This window comes from Carassius carassius, chromosome 10 (assembly GCF_963082965.1).
Source record: "Carassius carassius chromosome 10, fCarCar2.1, whole genome shotgun sequence".
Lineage (NCBI taxonomy): Eukaryota > Metazoa > Chordata > Actinopteri > Cypriniformes > Cyprinidae > Carassius > Carassius carassius.
This window is the reverse complement of record NC_081764.1, coordinates 9,707,275-9,731,624: the sequence shown is the minus strand read 5'-3', so window position 1 is coordinate 9,731,624 and position 24,350 is coordinate 9,707,275. Positions and strand designations below refer to the sequence as shown.

Here is a 24,350-nt window from a genome sequence, read left to right as displayed (position 1 = left end):
ATAACATTATTTTGATGTGATAACGTGCTTATGCTCCAGTATAGGAATTTGCATGGATAAATGATTTTCACAGATTAAGCTGTGATATTACTCACAGGTGTGCCATTAGCTCCTGGGGGACCAGCTGGTCCTGGAGGCCCCTGAGACCCTCTTAGTCCCGCCAAGCCCTAGGAAACAGCAATTAAATGTTAAACAGATTAAAAACTGGATTGATTTGTTGCAGCAATCAGTGGCAACATCATGATGCAACAAACAGATGATCTGACATGCGGAGGGACAGGAGTACTCACATCTCTTCCAGGATCCCCTTGTTTTCCTGGGTCACCCTACAAAACCAAAAACATTAAGGATTCAGATTGATAGAAGATCCTATGAATATAAAGCTGACGCGAGGATTGAAGTTATCTGACCCGTAATCCAGGAGCTCCAGGTGGCCCAGGTTTCCCATCCTGACCGGGTCGTCCATCCAATCCAGCCACTCCTCTTTCTCCCTGCACACGCATGCACACATATACAGAAACAATCAATATTGACTAGTCTGTGGCACACATATACTGTAAATACACACAAAACAATCAACATTACTGTCAAAATCTATTTAAATTTTCTCAGCAATGGGTCATCACCAACTTGAATGAATGAATTTTAATGGGTTGACTGACAGATCCAGTCTTTGTCACTAATAACACCTTTCTGAAAGCATCACACACATGCATGCCAAAAGCAGCAGTCTTCAGCTTAATTAATGTAATAAAATCAGTGAAGCCAGTCTAAAAACCTACATTATGAAAGAAACCTAAATTAGATGAGGACTGGTACAAGTACTGTATATGTCACAAGGGTATGACACAAATTAATTGGCTATACATCTCTCTGACAGGAAGAAAGCCACAACATGGTTTACAATATTCCTCGAGACATCAGTGAGATCTTGTTTTCTCATTTCCTCCCACTATGAAACATAACCTTGTTTCAGTTCTGTAGCACAAATGTTAGACAAAGATTAAACAGTCTAGCAGACAGACAATACCAAATAATTGCAACGCTAGTGAGACCTGCTATATAAAAACCCCAAAAGCTAAAACCTGGCATAATGAAGTTTGTCACAGCTATTGCAGTATAGAGAGATCCATGACTAAGCAGTTATATTTATACTTTACACTGATTACTGCAGCCAGTTTTACCATTTCAGCCTATTTTCAGCTGTCTACCACTGTATGACACTCACTTTTCAAAATATTGTCATTGCTGCACTCTAAAATAGAATGATTTTTGCAGGGGTGCTTACACCTGTTTTTGAAGAGATATTTAAGGAAGCTACTTACTTTATAGATGCCTCATTCAAACAGTAATTTACGGTAAAAATTGCATGGCTGAAGCAAGGTGTTCAGTTCCTTGTTCAGACATCACAATCCTTTTTAATCAAATTATTTCAATTTAATTCCTCTTTCTATAAAATTTATTGCAGGTTATGTCTACTTGGCACTTGCTTTACATTAAAAAATACAATACGCACTATGCACTATCGTTGAAATGTTTGGGGTATGATATTTTTTATTTAGCAAGGATGCATTAAAATGATCAAATGTGACAGTAAATATTGACACAAAAATGATGTTTCAAATAAAAGCTGTTTTTCTGAACTTTCTTTTCTTTGCTGAAAAAATGTATAAGTTTCGACAAAAATATAAAACAGCACAATTGTTTCCAACATTGTTAGTAATAAAAAATATATTTGAGCACCAAATCAGCATATAATTTCATGATTTCTGATAGTTGATGTGACATGAAAGACTGGAGTAATGGCTCCTGAAAATTTTGCTTTGTCATCACAAGAACAAATTACATTTTAAAATAAAATAAAATAGAAAACTGTTATTTTAAATTGTAAAAATATTTAAAAATATTACTGTTTTTCCAATATTTTGAGAAAATAACAAGTGTTGTAAAAATAAAAATTGCCACACTCAAAATAACATTTTGCAAAACATGACATTTAAAAACCATATATAATGTGTCTATCTGGAGCTGGAGGAACAACGGCCTGTTCATGTCTGTCAATTCTAACAGAAAACACTTAAAGGGATAGTTCACCCAAAAATGAAAATCAGCCCATGATTTACTCACCCTAACTTTACTGGACTTCTTTTGAACTTTTGAACAGAAATGCCCACCTACTGCCATTATAAAGCTTGAAAGAGCCAGAACAATTTTTTATATAACTCCAATTGGATTCATCTGAAAGTCAAATACTAGTGATAAGAAGGGAGAAACCATTTCGAAGCTTTGCTGTTTCGAAATGCTCGAAACACCACATGCAGGGGATGCTAGCTGGTCAAAACTGTGTAAATGCAACAAAAGATATGGCCAAAACATGCATAAAAACAGCTTTTACAATCCTAATGAAAATGCATGAAATGAATCAAAATAATAAAATAGCATTAAAAATGAAATGTCTGTAAAATATGCGTCTTTAAAATTATTATTATTATTTTGCAAGGGTTTATTTTGTTTGTTTTGTGGAGAGCTTGTCTAAAGGCCAGTAAGAGACTATTAACTACTATTAACAACCTCATCCTTAATTACACAAATGTCTCATTAAATGTCTACAAATAGATCAAACTGATCCAACATCATATAACCATATACACTGATGCAGTGGCTCTCTGATACGGTGCAATCTCAGTGAACTCGCATGATTAACTGGTTCACAGAGATCACCCCCCCAAGGTGAACTATTAAAGTGCCCTATTATGCCTTTTTGACTATTACCTTTCATGCAGTGTGTCATGTAGCTGTATGTGAACATAAACTATCTGCAAAGTTGCAAAGCCAACAGTGCACAATAAAGTTATTGTCTGTCAAAAAAAAAGAGTCGGCTCACAATCGTCTAAACGAGTCGTCAAGGAATTTGAATCTTATTCTGTTACGGCTCTACGTCACAAATTAATACATTTGCATAATGTCCGCCCATGTTTTACATCGCCAACTTGCTTGCCCACAAACACAGTAAAATTTCCATGGTTAACATCATTTTGAGAAGACGCTGTATCCTACGCTGTGAGAGTAAATTTGTTTTATCACATCTCATAATTATCACAAACTTGTCAACACTTGACACTTACCACTGAGAAATGTCCTACTCCAGTCGTGCTTGTGAATCAGTCAATTGTTGATCAGCCAGTTCAACCGTTTCATCATCAGATTCCAGACTTGAGTTGGTAAGCTACGTCTTTTCTATGTATTGACAGGTCTCCAGGGCTGTCATTCCATCATGGCAATTGGCGTTTCGTTTCTGACACGCACTGTACGTGGTAGACCAATCCAGAGCCAATCTCTCTATGGCACTAGACCAATCACAAAGGACTGCGCCATCTGACCAATCATAGCAGTAACGGCTCACAGAAAGGAGGGGTATACAGAGATTGATTCTGTGAACTGCTTCGCACGAGTCGTTTATGAATAATTTTGAAATGAGGTAAAAATCAAAATTTTTATCTATTTTCTGAGAAAACTAAAGTTTTTTTGACCTTGCATGCATGTAAATCTGTTTTAGGAGACTCATAAAACAAAATTAGCAACCTTAAAAATGGCATTATATAGGGGCACTTTAAATGTTTCGAAAACAGTTATGATGTAATAAAGCCTTGTTTACTGAAATCACGTGACTTTGGCATTTTTATATGTGCTCCGAACCACTTTCGAAACAATGATTCACAGAGATTTCTAAGCTTAATGAAGCAGAATTTCAAAAGCGGCCATCACTTCCATATACACATAGTATGCCTTGAGAGTGAGTAAATCATGGGCTAATTTTCATTTTTGGGTGAATTATCCCTTTAAACAACCCAAAGCTTCGACATATGTCGGAAAGACTTTTTTTGTTTATTGTTTATTACTATTGTTTAGTCATGATTTCCTGAATCAAAATGTAATCAAATTGTAAGGTGCCTAAAGAATTCCACCCATATATAAAACTGAACCGGCAGCCTTTGCACACTGCAATAAAAAGTTGAGAAAACTCAAAAATCTCCTACAAAAATAAGTTGAGAAATCTCAAAAATCTGCTGAAGCTGGTTGCCCTAAACTAAAGTTTTCTCAACTTTAAATTTTTTTTTACAATGCAGTGCAGATACATAACCTTTAAGCTAATACTACTTACTGTCAGAATTCCTGGCATTTAAAGAAAGAATATTTATAACAATTTTTTTTATTATTATTATTATTTGTGCTAAATATAAAGTTTTTTGCTGTTGTTATGGAACATGAAGGTCACCCCTCTAAAAAATCTACAGCCTAGATATGGTACTTAAAAGCGACGTCCCACAGTAAACCAAGAAAACTGGCTCTTTTACCTTGTCTCCTGGACTGCCCCTATCCCCTGGGTCACCCTAGAAGATACAGAAAGCAGAATGAGTTGTAAAATCTCCTATTAAAAGTAATGATTCCTGAAAATTAAAAATCAGTTATCTGAATGTTTAGAATGAATTCAGTTGCATCATATGGTTGCCAATGTCCTAAATAACTTTGTGTTTGAATGGGATTAAGTATTGTATATCACCATATTTAAGTAATGATACATGGGGCAATGCTGCTTGGGCACTTTCCCATTAAGAATGGGCAACAAATTCTATCTGGATACTTTAGATCAGTCGTGGGCCCTGTGTCTCACCTGGTTGCCCACTAAAAGCAACATTGCTCAGCAACACTGCTCAAAAAGTTGCCCCGTATATCATCACATTTAGAGTCAGTCTGTATGCGGCCATAGAGACAGACACAGATACACAAAGATCAAAGAAATCACTAAACAGATAAAAGGCACAAAAGCAGTAAGAGGTTCTTACTCTGGCTCCTAGTAGCCCACGCGGCCCTTCAGGACCCTAAACAACAAATAGGTTAAGATACAAATCACATTACTCTCAATTACACATACTGTCTGATCACCATACTGACTTACGCTTGGTCCTGGTGAGCCTGAAGCTCCTGGTTCACCCTTTTGACCTTTACCCCCGTGTTCCCCTGGGTCACCTGCATCTCCCTGGTGTTAGAACAAGAGCATCACAGTGACAAAACCAGAATACGCATGATAGACAGAATTTAAAGACTACAAACATTTTACTTTACCTTTTCTCCTCTGTCACCTTTCAGCTGTTTCTCTCCAGTTGTCTAACAGAACGAACAAATTTAAAAGTTTTAAAAAACAGCAGGTTATTTAAATAAACAGGGGTGTAGAAAAAAGTGCAGTGAGACGATAATGGTTTTAAAACATACCACATCTCCAGGTGGCCCAGGGGGACCTTGTATTCCCTATAATTACCCGTAATAAAGATGTTAGATGACACTTTCAAAGTTTGTGTAGAGGTCCAAACATGTGTGAATTTGTGTTGAGTGAGAAGCTTCTGATATTTCACCTGCTCTCCCTTTGAGCCTCTTGGTCCGGTGGGACCTGGGGTACCCTGCGAAGAACAAATCACATGTCTAGACAAAAATAACCCAATAATCTAACTTAATAGTCCTAAATACTGTGCAGCGATGATCCAGTGATGTTTTATTCAAAGGCAAGGTTGATGTTTTTAATTGTATGGTTGTTTATTCAATAAAATTAATTATCCAATAAAATATTAGTTTTGGGGCCTGGATTTCAATATGATGAGCTCTAAGAATTATTGGTTGTTACACATAAGGAACTATTTGATTTAAAGACATAGTGACTACAAAAAAAGGATGTAAAAATAAATTATGGTAACACTTTACAATAAGGTTCATTAGTTAACACTAGTTAACTACTTTAGTTGGCTTGAACTAAGAATGAACAATACCTCTACAGCATTTATTAATCTTAGTTAAATGTTAATTGAAACATTTACTAATGGATTATTCAAATCAAAAGTTGTGCTTGTTAACATTAGTTAATGCACTGTGAACTAACATGAACTAACAATGAAAAAGATTAATAAATACTGTAATAAATGTACTGGTCATGGTTTGTTATACATTAACTAACATTAACTAGTGGATCCTTATTGTAAAGTGTAACCGAAATTATATTTGCTGGAAAAATGGGAATCTATTAAAATTCCCTTCACTATTAATCTAATATCTATTCTATTAATAGTCCTATTCCTTGTGCTTTAATGGTGTACTTTGTGTTAACATAATTTTCATTTATTCTTTCATAAATTCCTTTAATTTAATTTAATTTTTTTTAATAACAAAATTCTGTATAAATAATTCTGGCTTAAAAAGAAAATTGTAAAATATTTAGTTAGGCATGACCATGCCTTAATTCTGCTGAAAAACATTTAGGATGATATATGTCTTACATTTCGTCCATCTTCCCCCGGATCACCCGTGTCTCCTTTTATCCCAGGTTGACCTGGTTGACCTGCTAGCCCCTGAAATATTAAAAGACCACTGTTAGGATGTAGTGGGAATACAAACTACAACAATTCGCAGAATCAGATAACAAATCTGTGAACTCACTCTTAAACCTCTCTCCCCTGATTTACCCGGCAACCCTGATTCACCCTGAGACAAGAGAAACGGAGAAACATTACATAAAATACAAACAAACTCACAAATACAGGAATGATGAAAAAAAAAACTCACTGCAGTGCCGTCCTCTCCTTTGTCTCCTTTTAGTCCCTAAAAAAACAAAATAACACAACAGTCTTCCTACCATCAGCTATCTTATTTCTGTTAATTATTCACTAAAAAACAATTACAGTGTCAAGAATGACAATAAAATTCCATATTTCAGAAGCCACCAAAGCAAATACAGTAGCTTTAAGGAAGTGTGGAGCAGAACTAAAGACAAGGAAGAAATATACCCATTACCTTGACTACTTGTTACTTCGGTGAGAAAGGAAGATGTTAGAAGAAAAGCAAGAAAGAGTTAAATGTTAAAAAAGCATTGAATAAATCTCATTACCAAAGCAGATTATTTATAAGGCTAAAGTATAAAGAGTAGTAACTTTCAAAACACATATGTTAAGGGTGATGTATCATGGACACTTATCCCTAACAAAAATGTAAGATGATGAGCATTAGTTGCAGATGAAGTTGTAAGAAGCAGCTTTTAGTAGAGGCCTGTGTTCATGTATTAATGGGTGCAGACTCTCACATCTTTCCCTCTGGGGCCCATGGGCCCCTGTGGACCAGGACTCCCTGTCTCCCCTCTCTCTCCTGAGTCACCTTGACTGCCCTAGAGTCGCAAAAAGAAAAGAGGGAGTGCAATGTATGACAACTTCTTCAGGCCAATGCGGAGTCATTTCCATGAACATATGCTCTGAAGCCACTGGAACGAGAAAGACTTTTTTTTAGTGTTTACTTTACCTTCACACCAGGTTTACCAGACAATCCAGTAAGACCCTGTTTAAATGAATAAGCAGTATGTTAAATATAAAGACTACTACAAAAGCAGGTGAATCTGTATATCAGTTATGCAGAACCAAAGCCTAAAATTGAAGCTTTACCTTAATACTATTACTGTATTAGAAACACTAGCTTTTCCATGGAAATGCAAATCTAGTTTATCATGAAGACAAACTTACCCGATCACCCTGGTCCCCTTTAGGTCCAGGTTGGCCAGGCTCTCCTGGTCCAGGGGCACCCTGTGGGATAGATTAGAAAGGTCCAATCATACAGTTTCACAATTTCAGATGTACCTTGAAATTAATTATTATTAATAATAATTACTTTTATTTAACAAGTATTTGTGATCACCGTAAGTAAACTCAATGTCAAAATAAGTGTAATTTCCATTTAAAAATGTCCTCACTATCTCATCCGAGACATTTCCCAGATGGACACCATTATTCACTCACCCTTTCCCCTTTTGGTCCTGCATCCCCTTTAGCACCATCAGGACCTGCAAGGCCCCTTTCACCCTAAAGGAAGAAAAAGAAGAGTTAAAATAGGTTTGAATGGAACCTCAGCAGAAAAAAAAAACAGATTTGAGTGGGTCTGTACAATTTGAATGTCAATACAGAAAAGGACTTAACATACGAATAAAACAGAAATACTGTTATCTGAAATAGTCTCTGCATTGTTCTCAAAAGTCATACCCGCTCTCCTTTCTTCCCAAAGGAACCTAGACAGTCCTAAAAAGCCACAGTGAACAATGTCAGGAAGACCATTACAAATGAATGAAATGTTCATATGAATTTGAAAACATGAAAATTCTGATCTTACACAGCTGCCTGGTTCCCCCTTTTCACCCTCAGCACCCTTACAGCAAATAGAGATACATAAATAAAGATATATATATATATATATACACAGTACAAGCACAAAATAAAATGAAGTAGATATCTGAGAAAAATGCTGTTTGTTAACTGAAATCTTAACTTACCTTTTCTCCAGAAAAGCCACTGCTCCCTGGCAATCCCTAAAGGCATATATAAATAATTTACAACATGCATGTACACTCGTGCATTTTCACATGACTTGTGACTTATCATGGCTCGTGCAGCCACTCACCCTCAGTCCTTGAGGTCCAGGGGGGCCTGCTGAACCTTTATCTCCCTAGCATACAAAAAAAAAAACTCAGACATAAACGAGCACAGCATTAGTTACACCTCTCTAATAAGAATATACTCTACATCAATGTTTTACACACCTTGTATCCTGCCTGACCTGGAAGGCCTCTGTCTCCCTAATAAAAAGAACAGAATCATACATAGGATGATATCAAAACCAAGTCAAACTCATTTAAATAGCTAAACTGGTGTACAATCATTGTTAAAAATGACTTAACCTAGCAACACTTTAAAATGCTACAAAATAAGCCTTGATAAACACTAAAGAAATCAAGGGATATAGCAGAAATCTAGATACATCATACAGAAATGCTTCAGATCACGCATAAGCAAATAGTCACCTTGGCTCCATCTGAACCAGGTGGTCCAGTCTGTCCTCGATCACCCTGAAAAAAAAATTGTTCAATGTCCCTCAATGACACAAGCCACAATAAAGTCATACACTGACTTCTTTTCTTTACCTTACTTCCAATTTCCCCAGGAGGTCCTCGTGGACCCTGAAACAAAAATGCACGAATAAAAGAAGAATGAGGAGGAATGTTGAAGTGAGCATGAAATATATTAGTGAAGGCATTTTATACCCGATCACCAGGGTCTCCTGTGTTTCCTTGTGGGCCTGGTTTACCCTCAATACTCTCACCCTGCAGCACAATTACACAAACAGGCCATGCTAAGAAATTGCATTCATGGACAAGCAATGCACACATTTTACAAAACACAAACAAAAAATAGCTTACAAGCAATGTAAAATAAAATAATGGTGGCAAAAAAAACATACAGATTCTCCTTTGGCTCCTTTTTGTCCAGTCAGCCCTCGTGGGCCCTGAGGACCAGGTGGTCCAGGACTTCCCTGAAAATACACACAAATACCATTCAGAGCACAGGGGTTAAAGCAAAAATCCTGAGCCTGAACTTTTTTCCGGGGGCGGGGCGGGGCAGCACATGCAAAGCATGCAAGGACTGTGACAACTTTAACATTTGAAAAGATACTATGGCAAAGTTATTGCTTTCTTTATTCAAACTGATTTTCTTTTTCATGAATATATGATTGACCTGAAGAATGAAAGCTGTATCATACACTTGGAAAATTATGAGCTATATCATCGCTTATCGACACAAAGGGTGTGACAATACACTTAGCTAATGAGACAAAGTACAGATACTTGGATCACTAGAATGTGACAATATATTAATAATGTTTTTGAGAAGTTTTCAATAAAATGTTTGTCTTTTTATTACAAAAAGTAAAACAATGCAGTTGTATTTAGAAATATTTTAACTAATCTAGGGCTGTAACTAATGATTCTTTTGGGTAACACAACCAGACTTAAGTGAAAACCAGGCTTTAGTATGACTATTTATATATAAACTAACAATGAGGCAATAATAATTGGCTCAAATAAAACATCAAAACCAAGAAATTACAAGATTTTATTGAACAACACTGTTAAAATACATAATGTAATATGCCTATATATATGTAACATGAACATGAGTTCCCCTAGCCTGTATATGGTCCCCAAGTTTCTAGAAATTTTAATCGGTGTAAAACGAGATTTTGCTATCTTTCTCTGCCTTTGAGAAAACAGAAGCTCAAACGGGCTGATCTGGAATCTCCTCTTTGTGACGTTGTAAGGAGAATTGTTACCTCCCCTTTCTCTGCTTTGCCCGCCCAAATATTTACATATAATTCAGTCGCAATGTCAGGACAGGCGTTACAAACAGACTTTTAATTATATGGATTCGACAGCACCGGCACAAACAGTGAGTAACAGTGTTCATTAATGCCTGATCTGTGATCAGTGATTTCTGATGTGTAGCTAATTATTCAAGTTCACACAGACTTTCTTTCTAAATCGTTTAATACTGTTTATGCATCAGTGAATCAAGCCAGTGACTAAACGATCAACTTCACGTTGTTTCTCTTAGTAGCATGAAACAAATCTGTTATTTAAATTGTGATTTAACTACAGAGAGCGATCAAAGAACGCTCCCTTTTTTTCGGAGCTCTCACACATCGCGAGTATATCTGCACTCTTTCCCAAACTGCCGTTACAATGAATGACGCTGTTATGCTGCACAACAAAGCTCTTACTGTATTCATGTGTTTGCTGTTAGTTGTGGTGAAAGCATTTTGTGAGAGAAAACGTGTTGCAATAATGACGAGATCACTGCATTCACGCGATAAACAGACTCTGTCTATTCAATACTCGTCACTGCAGCCTTTCATGTGATGGGAAAAGATCGAAAAAATAATTATATAATCAACAAATCCACGATTCGTTAATCTCGACAGCTGTAATAGTAAATATATATATATATATATATATATATATATATATTTGAGAGGGGTTCCACATGTAATACGCATTTCAAATGCAAAGATGTCAGCCAATCACAACAGTTGTCGTTTACTCGGTGTCTCACAGCAGACACGCCCCTTCAAACAGAGCATTCAAGCCAGAGGGCAAATATCAGGATATAAAAATGCTTTTTATTTCTAAATTTTAAATGTAAAAATCATACTAACAATATAAGTACACCTAAGGAAACATTAACATTTAAAGAAAAGGAAATAATCCATGTCATGGGACCTTTAAGTACATTATGCATTAAAACAAATACCTGCAGAGGGCGCTAACGGCCTGGTGACGTTTCACTTTACAGCTTGATTAAACAATGTTTAAATCCATTAAATTTTAATATTTGGCCACATGCAGAAACATTTATTTTGAAATCGCTATGTACAATACAATGGCATATTTAGACATAGGTTGATATATCTGTTGTGTTGGCAAATGTTTATAAATGATTTACGTTACAAATCTAGTGATATAATGCACACTGTTTTTCCAGATTACGTTAAGCAAATAAAATTCACAGCGTATACAGAGGAAGAGTTTAGCCCCTTTCACACATACAGTCTTCATTGGTAAATTACTTGTAAAGTTACCATTAATAGATCATGTGTTTCAGAAATCCCGGTAAATATGTTTTGGCAATCATATCATGCTTGTGGAGATGACATGATTACTCTGAGCTGTTTACAAAGCTCCGCTGCTTTATAATGAGCTTTTCTATGTAAATACACGCTAGATGGATATATTTGACCATTTCGCCTCACAGCTTTTTGTCGCACTTCTCCATTCATCAGAGCTGCGACTCTGCAATTGAATACTATGCGCGTCTCGTGTTTATAAAAGCAAAACATTCTGACTGGCTACTAATGTTAGTTACTGTTAGTTAATGTCATACCATTGGTAGGCGAACGCATGGACTCAAAAGTGATATCATTCAACATTTTTTTTTTTTTTTTAAATGTAGGATTAAACACTGCAGGCCGGAAATCCGGCACGGTGCCGGAGAACTTTAAGCCCTGAGAGCATGAGATAAAAACTCAAAAACATACATTGAAGTACACACATAACCATTTTACTGCAGCACTCACACAGAAACACATACTGCATACACAAGTTAACATCCATTTATACTGCTACTGTACTTTGTCATGAATAATGGAGACACTCACAGGTTCACCAGCATCTCCTTTAGCCGCTACCCCACTGCCCAGTCCAGGAGGACCCTGTTAATCAGAATAAGACAGAAGCACACATTTATGTTCAAGAAATGTGACCGAATGTCTTCACAGATTGTATTAACATGTCACCAGAGAGTTCTCACGGTACATTATATTACTTTGCCCTTGCTGAATCTTTACACAACATGGGATTGTTTAATTAAATGTTACAGTACTTCCTTCTCAACATCAAGAAATAATAGATTATTGCTTTTAAATTCCCTAGAAGTGCATAAAACAATTCATTTCATTTATATCAGTGGTGTGTGGTGGACCTCTGAAATTAGGCAATTATTTTTTTTTTTACCAGAGTAAATTTATATTCCATCTGATGTTTACACGGATTCTGGGTTCAAGGTATATGAAAGACCATGTAATTTACACTTAGGACTATCAACATGCAATCAATACAATAATATTTCTGCATGTTTAAAAACATATGATGAAAAATAGACAAAAACATGTTTAATGTGATAACATCTAAATTAATTTAGTTTATTAAAATCCAAAAATATTATTTAATATTAATATTACTGAATAAGCCTAAACATGCTTGGTCATCGTTACTCTAAAATATAGTAGTTTACACACCAATTGATGTCTTATTTCATAATAATTGCTCTGTTTTATTGTTATACTGTCAGTTGTTTCCCTAACTTTAACTCACCCTCTCACCGGGGCTGCCTTTTTCACCCTGCAGGAAAATGAAATGAAACACAAGCAGACAGGTACATAATTGGCTGAAGACATATCTGAAACTTCAAACAGTGAAAACAATTAATTTATTAATATTGCATAACAATATCGATATAGCTAAAAATGCCAGTGGCACTTTCATATATTTTCATAGCTGGGTTAAAATAAGAAAACAAGTATGGCCTGTACTGCACAAAGGCGGTGAGATTCTGAGGTACTGACAGGTATTTATTTGGTTCATTTAACTACTGTGCATATGTTTTAGATTATTTTTATTTTGACCTCTAACCTCATACAATGCCTCAAGTGAGCTCATAAATGCATATATACATAAATGTTGTGGTATTCAACATGGCCATTAAGACCGTCAATATTCCCTTTTAGTCCAAACGCCACAAGTTCACAGTGAACTACCCTTCAGTCAGACAGGGCCAGGGACAGGGGAGTACATAATGCAAATTTACAGACACCTTTAGCGGTAAAGGCAATGGATTCCGACCTTAATAGAAAGACCATCCTGACCATCCTGTCCAGGCAGACCTCGTGCACCTGGTTCTCCCTTCGCCCCATCCACACCTGAACGACCAGGAGTGCCCTTAAAGGACAGAAAAACATCAAATGGGCAATGTAATAACCCTGTTGTTTACTTGATGAAATGAATTATTTGTATGTGTATGAACTTCTTTCTTGTCATTGTGCAGGTGAAAGTGTATTTCTTACAGGGATCCCTGGGATTCCTGGCTCTCCTTTGCGGCCCGGTAAACCTCCTCCAACAGCAGATCCAGGTACCCCCTGTAGTAAATATTAAAAACCTATCATTTCTTGAACCAAACAATTGAAGCTCTTGTTGTAAATGTTGTAAAAGTGACTAAACAAATAAAATGCTAAATCAAGACGTAGAGTAGAGCAGTTAGAGATTAATTTTATTATCACTCTTACCCTTTCACCTTTCTCTCCCTTTAATCCCTGAGGGCCTAGAATGCCTGGTTCTCCCTGTAAAACAAAAAAAGACAAAATATTTAATAAGAGTTTGTGTATGTTTGTGTCTAAGCATGTACAGTATGTTAATGAGTACTCACAGGGTCTCCTCTAACACCTGGCAATCCCTGACTGCCCTAAAGCAACAGAATTACATCAGACAATGAACCCATGTTATAAATCAATTCATGAGATCTTTTTAGCTTTAATATTTTAAATAGCACTGCACTAAAGAGGATTCAATTAAAAAATAAACTAAGAGATTAAGAGTTTTTAACGTGCATTCAGGCCTGATTATTATGCTATGTATATGGATGTGCATATATCCACAAATACATGTTTTAACAGAACCATTTAATAAAATGACTCATGATTTCATTCTTACTGGTAATCCAACTGCACCAGGACGACCTGGAACACCTGGACTGCCATCCAATCCTGGGAAACCCTGAAAAAGTCAGGGGGAAACAAATGGAGAAGGAGAGAGCATGTCAACATTTCTGATCTGTGTGCATATGTGTGTATACATATCTAAGTGCCACTTACTCTCTCGCCTTTCTCTCCTCTCACTTCCAGACCACTGCCTGGTTGACCTGGTGGCCCCTCTGGCCCTCTGGGGCCCTCACGACCGGGTAAACCATCACGACCCTATTTGAAAAACACACATGCACACACAGAAAATCAAACGGACATTTAGACATGTTTATGAGCAATAACTAATGAATCCCATAGTGTAGATGAACAAACAGAGCTAAATGTGAATGCAAATTAACTCACAGGCTCGCCTTTTCTTCCATCCAGTCCATCTCTGCCCCTCTCACCCTATAAACACACAAAAAGACACAATGTATAAACATTTCACCAGAAAATTACAGTAACTATCAATGCCAACAAATCAACTTTTAGTTATTATATGCAACAACAATTATTACCTTCTGACCCGATTCCCCTTTAGCACCCTGCAACAAAGAAGCAGGTCAATCTTTAGTGAAGTGCAAGTAGATGTACATATATAAATTAAATTAAAAATTAAATTAATGCATTTAGCAAACGCTTTTATCCAAAGCAACTTACAATGCATTTATGCTAAAAAAATTTAGGTAATATGTTCCCTGGGAATCGAACCCACAACCTTTTGTGCTGCTAACGCAACATCTATCACTGAGCAAACTGATATGTTTGTCTTTTCAGTACACACTTACCTTAGGACACTCTACGGTACAAGGAACTGGCTAAAAGGAGACAACAAATAATCTTAATCAGTCTTACTGTCTTCTTTTTTATCAATAAAAACTCTCAATGAGGTTTGAAACCACCATACTCATATATATATATATATATATATATATATATATATATTATTTCTGCTGTATCATGACTATGACAAGCTTGACAGGCCAAGCAAGCATCATAATAAAAAAAATGATGATACAACATTTCTGACAGCTAGACAGATGGAACTGATCTGACCGTGACACTAGTCCCTCGTGCAAGGCCACAGAGGAGGTCTGCCAGGTCGGGGTGGAGACCATAGAGCTGATTTGCGTCTTGAGTATAGAGCATATTCTGAGTGCTGCCATCCGTCACTGCTGAACGCAGCTCTCTAGTGTCTGCACGTCCAATTCCTATCGCCAACACTGTCACACCTGAGGGACAGAGATATTACAGCGCTAAGTCACTCTTATGGACATGGGACAGAGCAGCCTGGATTGTTTTGTTTTGTGTGTGTAAATTAATGCACTGGGGCTGATTTTGTGTGGCTTACCATCGGCTTTAACAGCAGCAGCGGGCTGGCTAAGATCATCAGTTGACTTTTTGTCAGCGATAATGACAACCACCCCGGGAACACCATACCTACGACCTGCTTGTGCGCTCAGCAAAAACTGGCGTGCGTATGTCATTGCCTGGCCTACACATAAAAGCAGAAAATATCAGCACACTCACATTCACATAATAAATGTCAGATATAAACATGCTTGAAATGAAAACTTAAATATATGTAAATTGTTAAAATTGTAAAAGGTTTCATATGTAATTTATTACACTGGAAGTGTTTATGGATGGTTTTAATACTACTGCACTAAAGTAAGTAGGTCTGTAAGGGTACAATACATTTTCTTAATTTTATTTATAGTGTACGAACTCCATCGCACACCTGTAAGTAATAGGTGCATAGAAAAAGACTCCTGATGAAGGTCGTGTGACCGAAACGTTGTGCGACTAAAATTTATTTTGCAAGTTAAGATAGTGTGCGGGAGTTCCTTATATGCTTAATTTTATTTATGCAATATATACCGTATGCAATACATTTTTCCTCATTTTTATCTTCCATATGATTTTGGGTTAAAACACGACCTGGACATGTTTGTGTCAGCTTCACATACATATACTAGGTACTTAATGGTACACAAACATTAAAAAAAGAAACCTTCACAAACAGACCTATATTATTTCCTGGTCTGTCATTGAATGGGGTGGCCAAAATGTCCCGCAGAAGGGTCTCACTGTTGCTATGACGATTGAGGAGAAAGCGCACTTTTGGATCTTCACTGTACATCACCACCCCCATCTGGAGTAAATAGGTATTACAAACACTTTATTCACACTGACCTGCACAATGTCTCATGCAGAAGAGAGAACTCTCTCACAACAATTATTTATTTTTTTTGGAGCCATAAATAATTATAATAATAAAAAAACAATTGGACCAACATGACCATTATACCAAAATAACTACCTGGGAGTCTCTGGGCCCGATGGAGGTAAAGGATCCAGCAGAACTGGCAAGTAGAGACAACACAGGTCTCACCAGGCCAGAGCGATCACGAGACGCGGGCACAAGGAAGACAACATCTAAACGCCCTCCCACACACACTAAAACGTGGATTTATTAAACATATTAAGCAAGGAATACAGCAGCAGATTAATTAGAACAATGTTGTAATTAATTTATTTATGCTAACATTTATTCATATCAGCACCACAGACATAAACTCTTGACTAGATAAAAAATAAAGTTGGTGCAAATCATCTATGGGAACATTTATTAAAGAATTACATTCACTGCACAATGATAGTGTGAAAGTACAACATAACATCAAGCACTATGATCATCTTTCAGTCTCTGTAACTCCCCAAATGAAAAGTGCTAGCAGGGAGAGCATGTAGTGAGAGAAAAATCTCCCGGTGACTGAACCGTATAATGGCATGTTTTTCAATGCACTCACATTGCAAGCAGTAATTTGTCTTCAAAGTCAAAAGTACTGCATGAAATAATTCACACAGAAGGTTTTACCAGAAGAGTCAGATCCGTATTTTGTTTCTAAGACTAAAAAAGTTATTGTAGATTAAATCTGTTATGTTTATGCACAAATATATTTATATTAGGCTGTCAATTTAACCTGCCAATTTAAAAAAAATAAATAAATAAAGCTTCAAAATTATTACTTTGCACCCTGCCCAGGCCCAGACTTGTATGTTATCTTAAACTGAACGCAGTTGCTAACAAATATAATGCAGGACCACGACGGACTGTGTAATTTAGCCAATGAGAATGCAGTTTTACAGCATGCCCCTAAAATGTAAGATATGATGGCAAAAAAATCTCCTTGTAAAGGTTTTTGTCTTCATTTTATGTCATATGATATAGTTTAGCAATACCACACAAGCAAGATTGCTGTTATTCCACACATATCTGCATGACTGCAAAAGTTTTATAAGTTTTATGTAATAGCTCAATAACTTTAATTGTGTTCAATTTTAGACACAATATTGACAATATTGTTGTGCTCAATTTCACAAACAAAAACAGATCCAAAAAAAAAGCAGCAGAACTGTTGTGCCATTTTGAGCAACACTAAGTGTTCTTTCGTTACTGAATGAATGCATGTTTTTGAATGAATTGAGTGAGCCAATGATTCAGTGAACAGTTCATAAAGACGGTCACTTGCTTAGTTTCTGAATGAATCAGTCATTTTAACAATTCCATTTAATGAATGACTCACTCACACAGCTACTTTTATTTTTATATTTAGAGTACCATTTCACTTTTTTTTTATATATATATATAATTTGCCATAATATTAATACCCATTTATTGTCATTATGCAATGCTGAATCAAAATATTTATTTCTTTTTTTGTAATATCTATTCAATTCTTTTCTCATTTAAAACCAAAATGAAATTTAATTATCTACTGGGGGAGGGAGAGGGGTAATAATTCAGCCAAAATTGATGTGTGCCTAATTTGTTATTAATTAGTCAGCATATCATTTAAATAGAAATGTTATCACTTGACAGTCATTTGACTAAATATTAAAACAAATACTTTAATTTGTTAAACTACCAATAATTAAGTATATTTTGTTTAAATTATACTTAAACATTTTCAATTTGCCTATAGTTGGACGAGAAAGGGAAAGAAACTTTGTAACCTGTGCGTTCCTCCACTGTGGTCTCAGGTCCAACCTGGTTTTGGAAGGTGGGCTGCACAGTGAAACGGTACCGACGGCCCAGACGTAGACCTATCACACGGTAAGAAGTGGCTGTACCAGGCAGCGTTTCAGACAGACCCGTTCCTGTGTCTGAGGAAAGAGAGTTTATAATTAAATGTGCATTCAACTATAATTGTGTTTTTAATAAGCACACACTATCAGTTCCTCAACCTTTAGAAATATCACCTTCTTCCTCTGTCCAGCGTAAAATATATCCTGTGGCTCCTGTTACTGGTGACCAGCCTAAAAGGACTGAATTCTCAGTACTGTCTGTCACACTCAAACCAGTCACAGGTGGCAGAGCATCTAAAAAAACAGAGACAGAAATAATGAATAAAAGAGGCTAGAGAATGACAGAGATCAAATGTAAGATACAATGTGTCGTGTGTACCAGTAGTTGCTCTGATGGTGGTAGCTTCAGTCTCTTCACCATCCACCACAGCAGACAATCTTATAGTGTAGCTCAGACCAGGACGAAGTCCATCGAGTGTGTACGAAGTTGCATCGGCACTAATCTGACGACTTGATTCAGGTTCACCTAGCCAACATCATAATTTTAGCTGAGTCTGGTTTGTGTGATTACATGTGTACCTGTATAACTACCTTGTGAGGACCTCCAGTAGATTCGATACGAGCTGGCTCCACTCACTGCTCTCCACGTTATACGGAGCCCCCCTGGGGTTGAGTCCAAAACACGCAAACCCTCCACTCTTGTCCCTCTCTGGCCCCCTGCACAACAAACAGTGATATCAATGCACTTTTATAAGGAAACACCTCTATTAAATTTGATCTGATCTTTTGCCAAGCCAGTGAAAGATAACCAAACACACAAACAATAAAATGTGTTCATGTCTTTATTTTGTGCACTGTGTAAATATTAATTCTGTGGAACATAAATGTATGTTAATACTACAGATGGGTATTGACACAAATTTAACAATTTTATTAGATGTTCATTCATAAATTTAATTTCAGTTTATTTGGTTCAACCTTTGATTATTTTAAATATATATCAGGTAGAATACATTTACATTTTTCTCAAGGAATAAAATCTCTCTCAACTTATAGTGTAAACTATATAGGGAACCCTGTCAGTTGGCACATAACTGTAAAATTAAAGGCTAAAATTAACAGCAGAGTCCAAACTATTAATTTCAATTACAATTTATCCTTAGATAAAAAAAAATAACACTCACAATAAAAACTGACTTGTATACAAATATTTAATTCAAACATTAACAACAGTTTTTATAATAACTTTCTAATATTTTATAAAATATTTTTTTTATGAAATAATTATGCTTCTAATCCAATACATTTCTGAAATATCAACATTTAAAGCTGAGACTTTGTTTCATAGCAACAAAGCACAAAGTTAATTGTGATTTATTTTATTAGAAGCATGCTACAAAAAATGTTTAGTAAAATTTTGTTGATGTGTTAACAGAAAACAGCATAGACTAAAAGATTGTTGTTGGAATTTCAAAATCAATGTCAGTTTATCAAATTTAGAATCCTTTAAAACTGAGAAATCGATATTTGTAAAGCCAGCCCTAGAAAATATGGATTAATGACTTCTCCATGTAAGTAAATATCACTTGAAACCGGGAAACAAACAAACATCACATACAAACAACACTCACCCGTAGTGACTCTGACGGAGACAGGTGGACCCTCTCTGTTCCGGACTAGAGCCAGAACCTTCACTTCATACTGTACCCCTTCATCCAACTGCCTCAGTTCCACTGATGTCACGTTACCCCCAACCAGCTGACTCCGCTCCTCTTCACCTACAAACGCACCCAGTTTTATTTTTCTATGATGGATGAAGTTTTCTTTTGACTTCTGTCTACTGTCACTGTCTACATATGAGCTGTGACCTCTGAAGGTCAATGCAACTCTTGCATTTTTAGATTTTTAATAAGAAAAATAAGAGAATTGAGATATCAAGGATGTCACTGGTGATTTTTCATTCCTACAAGACATAACACTTACACTCACCTATGTGAGCATTTACTTTAAAATCACTAAGATCTCACCATCAGTCCTCTTCCAGAGTATTCTGTATGATGTCGCATTTTGAACTCCAACCCAACTGACTCGAACAACCTCTCCTTGGGCCTCCACCACTTGCAAACTGGTGACGCGACCCACCGTGGCCTGATCTGAAGGATAGAATGAGCAGAGTCAGCCATTCAGAAAAAACAAAACACTGAAATTAAACCTTCCTTACTGCAGAAAGCTCAGATATGATTAATCTTTAAAGTCAGCATAAAACTGAAATTGCAATCTTTTCTTTCTAGTTGTGACATATATCCAAACAAAACACCTTTTTGAATTTTTTTTTTTTTTTACATTTGATTTTATCCATCGTAAATTGATTAGATTGTAGGATCATTGTCATTTGTTAATTGTTGCAATCTCATGTGTCTGAAAGGTTGCTAGAGGGGAGGGACAATTGTCCAGCTCACCAGAGAAGTGATGTCATTGCAAAGGGGAAGGGAAACTAATAATTATCCATTTCAATTACATGGTGATTTCAAGCATTTTAAAGCACCTTTCATATGGTTAACTGATATATCAAAATACAAAAAGACAACAACTACCTGTCCTTGCAGTCACAGTGGCAACAGGTCCTTCCCGTGAGTTAAAAAGGGCTGAGACTAATATTTGGTAGGCTGCACCTTCCTGGAGTCTATCAATGGCATAGGAAGCCACATCAGGGGGTACAATCTCAAAGTCTTCAACTCCTACAATAAAAAAAAAAAAAAAATTTTCCATGCCCACATTAGAATAAATTTACTGTACTAAAGTTAATGTTGTCCATACCGTCACTTCGCCGCCAGGTGATTTTATAGCCCGTTGCTCTATTCACAGGAGACCAGGTTATTACTATCCTTGAAGATGCTACTTCAGTGACTCGTAGCCTTGTAACTATTCCAGTAGAACCACTGGTTCTTGTAGATACAGAGACCACTTCTCCAGTCTGCCCATCAATCACTGGGGCAACACCCACAACAACAGAATCATCTGGCTGCAGCCCATCTATAGTGTAGGTAGTAATATCGCCACCTAGGACACGGGATTGATCTGCATCTAAAACATGAAGAGAGAACAGCTGACAGATTAAAACCAACATAAGTTATGTGATATCAACTCAACTCAAAAAAAAAAAAGACAGAAAACAATTCATTGCATTAACAGGTCTACGTACTATTGCTTTGTCTCCAGGTAACCCGGTAGCCTGTCGCCCCAGAAACACCAGTCCAAGCAATCCTAACTCGTCGACTGTTGCTTCCAACTACCCGCAAGTTGGCCACCCGCAGTGGAGATTCTGTTTAACATTCAGTTTCTAGCAGTTATTTTCTGACATAATATATCCACATTACGTTACTCTACAGAGTATCTTTAGTAGCACCTATTTCTATAGGAACCTGATGTACTGAGTGACAACTTAAAAAACAACCTCACACATCAGAAAAAGTATGAATGCACAAACCTGTTTTGATGAACGCTGTTGCTGGTTCCCCTTCATCGGATCCAATTAGTGCCTTTACACTGACAGCATAGCGTACACCATCTTTGAGGTCTTTTAGGTCAAAGTTGGTTTGATTCCCAGGAACTCTTCTGTTTACCTCTGCATTTGCTGTAATAGACCAATAAACCAATTCAAATCATTGTAGTGGCACATTTCATGAATGAAAATCTCCTGAAAGTATATATATATATATATATCACAAAGCAATACTTTAATGCTATACTGTCATACTGTAATTGTATTGAGAGGAAATAATATTCTCACATTCTGTATTAAGAATGATGATGTTGTATTGCGTTGCCCCAGCAACTCCTGTCCATCCTAATCGTATAATGTTTCCGAGTGAATCAACTACCCTCAGGTTCGTGACAGGACCAACTGGTTGCTCTATTAAACACAACCCATGTATCAACATATACACATGAAAGGTATGCAAGTTAAAAACAAAAACATTGACCATCAGGTTTACACAAACTTGTTTAATGCAGCTTAAATTAAGCTTTGGGACTATAAAAACAATCCCTGAAAATTATTCAAAAAAAATACTGTAATAATACTGTAGGTAATGAAAAGAAAAAGCTGTATTCAGTTAAATATTGGGTCTCCCCAGTGTCTTTTTAACTGTAATACTGAAGTTTAAAACACTATCATGTTGTATTCCATCGATCATTTTTCTGACCTGATTTGGTTGAAAAGAAAGTAGCTTCCTCTCTCCCCTCGTAGAGTGTGTATAGAGTTATGATGTATTCTGTGTTTGCCTGCAGACTTCTGAGCTCAAAGTTTGTGGTGCTTTGTTGGAACTCTTGCTTCTGAACTCTGCCTCCTGCAGTCAGCAGGATCACATGAAGATCAAAAAAAGTATCACATAACAATTGTTCTACAGTCATACTGTACATAGATGGATTATTTAGTCACTTTTAGTTTTGTTTTGTAGTGTGCAAAGTTTCAGTTCATAATTCATGTACATTTTTTTTTTCAGATTGTACATACTTAAAATTGTATTGCAAACACCCCCTTAACTGTTCAGGCTGATCGGGCTTATCTTTTCCATGTAACATTGCAACAATTAGGTTCCAAGTAAATTTCCATAAATCCATCCAACTAATGCATGTGGTTATTTTTAGAGTCATTTACCGTGTCATGGCAGAAAATTATCTGAATACAGTGTTGTATTTTACAGTGTGTTTGTATGTTTTACTAAGCAGTTTCATACTCTCTCCGGCTTTCCATTCAAGTCGGTAGCCTCTGGCAGCCTGTATGAGGTTCCAGTTTAATCTGATGCTGGTGGGTCCTGTAGTCGTGGCTCTCAGGACCTGTTGCTCTGAGCGCTCTGAAAGCCAAATGCATTAAACATCTTTTAGCTTCATCTCTTCCTGTCCCATAAAATAGTAAAACAATGACTTCCATCTTTATTAACTTTATGTCCTATTATATTTATAGACAGTTACTGCCTCTTTCCTCTTAGTCTCTTGCTCTAACATGTATGCGCAAATACAAACACCCTCATGCATTTTATTGCTGCAGTCTGTGAGTCATAAGACAAAAAACAGTTCTTCTGTTCTGATCTAGCAGACAGTGAGTCAATGGAAAGACTGAAAGTGAACACCTCAATGTCTGTGTATGATAAATTAACCCTTATATGCATTTATTTTATTTAGTAGTTTATTTTAGAAATATTGCCAAACTACCTCTTTCAGAAATCATTTCCAAATCAGCGCATCCTTTTAAAAAAATCATCCGCTCTGATATACCATTTACTGTAGATGCGTCTGCAAGTGTATCTGTGTACCTATCCTAAAACGTGCAGTGGCTCCTGGTCCTTCAGCTTCTCCATTGTACAGGGCGATGACTGTAACAATGTACTCAGTGTCTGGTCTTAGATTCCCCAGAGTGTGAGATTCACTATCACCTCCCAGTTCTATGGTCTCCACATCACTTCCTAAAAGAGACACAGACAAAATGACTCTTTACAGAAAACAGGAATCTGATACAAGCAAAATGTGAAATAATATCTAAACTAAAGCACTCATAGACATCCTCATTGGGTATCACCTTATAGGAAACTTTTTATTAAAAATAGCCTCTTCAAAAATGTGCTGACCTTTGAAAGGGCCCCAAATGACTCTATATCCTCTGGCCCCTGCTACTCCTGTCCAGCGGACTCGAACACTGTTGCTTGAGATAGTCTCAACAGAGAGCTGTTGCACTCCCTCTAAACCCACTGCAAGCACAGGGACATACACAGACCAAGCTTTATATATTAGCATGAACACTTTAGTGATGCAGGAGGAGGAAACAGTGTCTGATTGCGTCTGTGTGTTCTCAAATAACACTACCTTTTAAAATACGGGGTCGGTAAGATTTAATGTTTTTGAAAGTCTCTAATTCTCACCAAAAATGCATTTATTTGATAAAAAAATATTATTACAATTTTAAATAACTTTTTATATTTTAATATATCTAAAAATGTAATTTATTTATGTGATGACAAAGCTGAATTTTCAGCAGCCTTTACTTCAGTCATCTG

General features: G+C 36.5%; 1 protein-coding gene across 1 annotated transcript in view; it reads right to left on the bottom strand.

Moving 5' to 3' along the window:
- LOC132152286 (collagen alpha-1(VII) chain-like) overlaps nt 1-24,350 on the bottom strand; it is an 81,908-nt gene that overhangs the window by 30,830 nt on the left and 26,728 nt on the right. The window contains exons 11-65 of the mRNA XM_059561088.1: nt 23,925-24,044; nt 23,613-23,762; nt 23,037-23,153; nt 22,503-22,646; nt 22,088-22,210; nt 21,785-21,931; nt 21,500-21,619; nt 21,115-21,381; nt 20,892-21,035; nt 20,325-20,450; nt 19,929-20,075; nt 18,889-19,014; nt 18,677-18,823; nt 18,472-18,591; nt 18,226-18,375; nt 16,529-16,665; nt 16,234-16,360; nt 15,557-15,700; nt 15,262-15,437; nt 14,994-15,023; nt 14,724-14,750; nt 14,569-14,613; nt 14,338-14,439; nt 14,177-14,239; nt 13,893-13,928; nt 13,753-13,806; nt 13,534-13,605; nt 13,313-13,408; nt 12,785-12,811; nt 12,070-12,123; nt 9,319-9,390; nt 9,122-9,181; nt 9,002-9,037; nt 8,882-8,926; nt 8,621-8,656; nt 8,482-8,526; nt 8,354-8,389; nt 8,194-8,229; nt 8,067-8,102; nt 7,827-7,889; nt 7,554-7,613; nt 7,336-7,371; nt 7,124-7,204; nt 6,610-6,645; nt 6,484-6,528; nt 6,324-6,395; nt 5,412-5,456; nt 5,272-5,307; nt 5,125-5,166; nt 4,958-5,038; nt 4,845-4,880; nt 4,356-4,391; nt 411-491; nt 291-326; nt 96-167 (exon numbers count right to left, since the gene is read on the bottom strand). Of these exons, the coding sequence (XP_059417071.1) occupies nt 96-167; nt 291-326; nt 411-491; nt 4,356-4,391; nt 4,845-4,880; nt 4,958-5,038; nt 5,125-5,166; nt 5,272-5,307; nt 5,412-5,456; nt 6,324-6,395; nt 6,484-6,528; nt 6,610-6,645; nt 7,124-7,204; nt 7,336-7,371; nt 7,554-7,613; nt 7,827-7,889; nt 8,067-8,102; nt 8,194-8,229; nt 8,354-8,389; nt 8,482-8,526; nt 8,621-8,656; nt 8,882-8,926; nt 9,002-9,037; nt 9,122-9,181; nt 9,319-9,390; nt 12,070-12,123; nt 12,785-12,811; nt 13,313-13,408; nt 13,534-13,605; nt 13,753-13,806; nt 13,893-13,928; nt 14,177-14,239; nt 14,338-14,439; nt 14,569-14,613; nt 14,724-14,750; nt 14,994-15,023; nt 15,262-15,437; nt 15,557-15,700; nt 16,234-16,360; nt 16,529-16,665; nt 18,226-18,375; nt 18,472-18,591; nt 18,677-18,823; nt 18,889-19,014; nt 19,929-20,075; nt 20,325-20,450; nt 20,892-21,035; nt 21,115-21,381; nt 21,500-21,619; nt 21,785-21,931; nt 22,088-22,210; nt 22,503-22,646; nt 23,037-23,153; nt 23,613-23,762; nt 23,925-24,044 (4,598 nt within the window). The remainder of the gene's footprint in view (nt 1-95; nt 168-290; nt 327-410; nt 492-4,355; nt 4,392-4,844; nt 4,881-4,957; nt 5,039-5,124; nt 5,167-5,271; nt 5,308-5,411; nt 5,457-6,323; nt 6,396-6,483; nt 6,529-6,609; nt 6,646-7,123; nt 7,205-7,335; nt 7,372-7,553; nt 7,614-7,826; nt 7,890-8,066; nt 8,103-8,193; nt 8,230-8,353; nt 8,390-8,481; nt 8,527-8,620; nt 8,657-8,881; nt 8,927-9,001; nt 9,038-9,121; nt 9,182-9,318; nt 9,391-12,069; nt 12,124-12,784; nt 12,812-13,312; nt 13,409-13,533; nt 13,606-13,752; nt 13,807-13,892; nt 13,929-14,176; nt 14,240-14,337; nt 14,440-14,568; nt 14,614-14,723; nt 14,751-14,993; nt 15,024-15,261; nt 15,438-15,556; nt 15,701-16,233; nt 16,361-16,528; nt 16,666-18,225; nt 18,376-18,471; nt 18,592-18,676; nt 18,824-18,888; nt 19,015-19,928; nt 20,076-20,324; nt 20,451-20,891; nt 21,036-21,114; nt 21,382-21,499; nt 21,620-21,784; nt 21,932-22,087; nt 22,211-22,502; nt 22,647-23,036; nt 23,154-23,612; nt 23,763-23,924; nt 24,045-24,350) is intronic.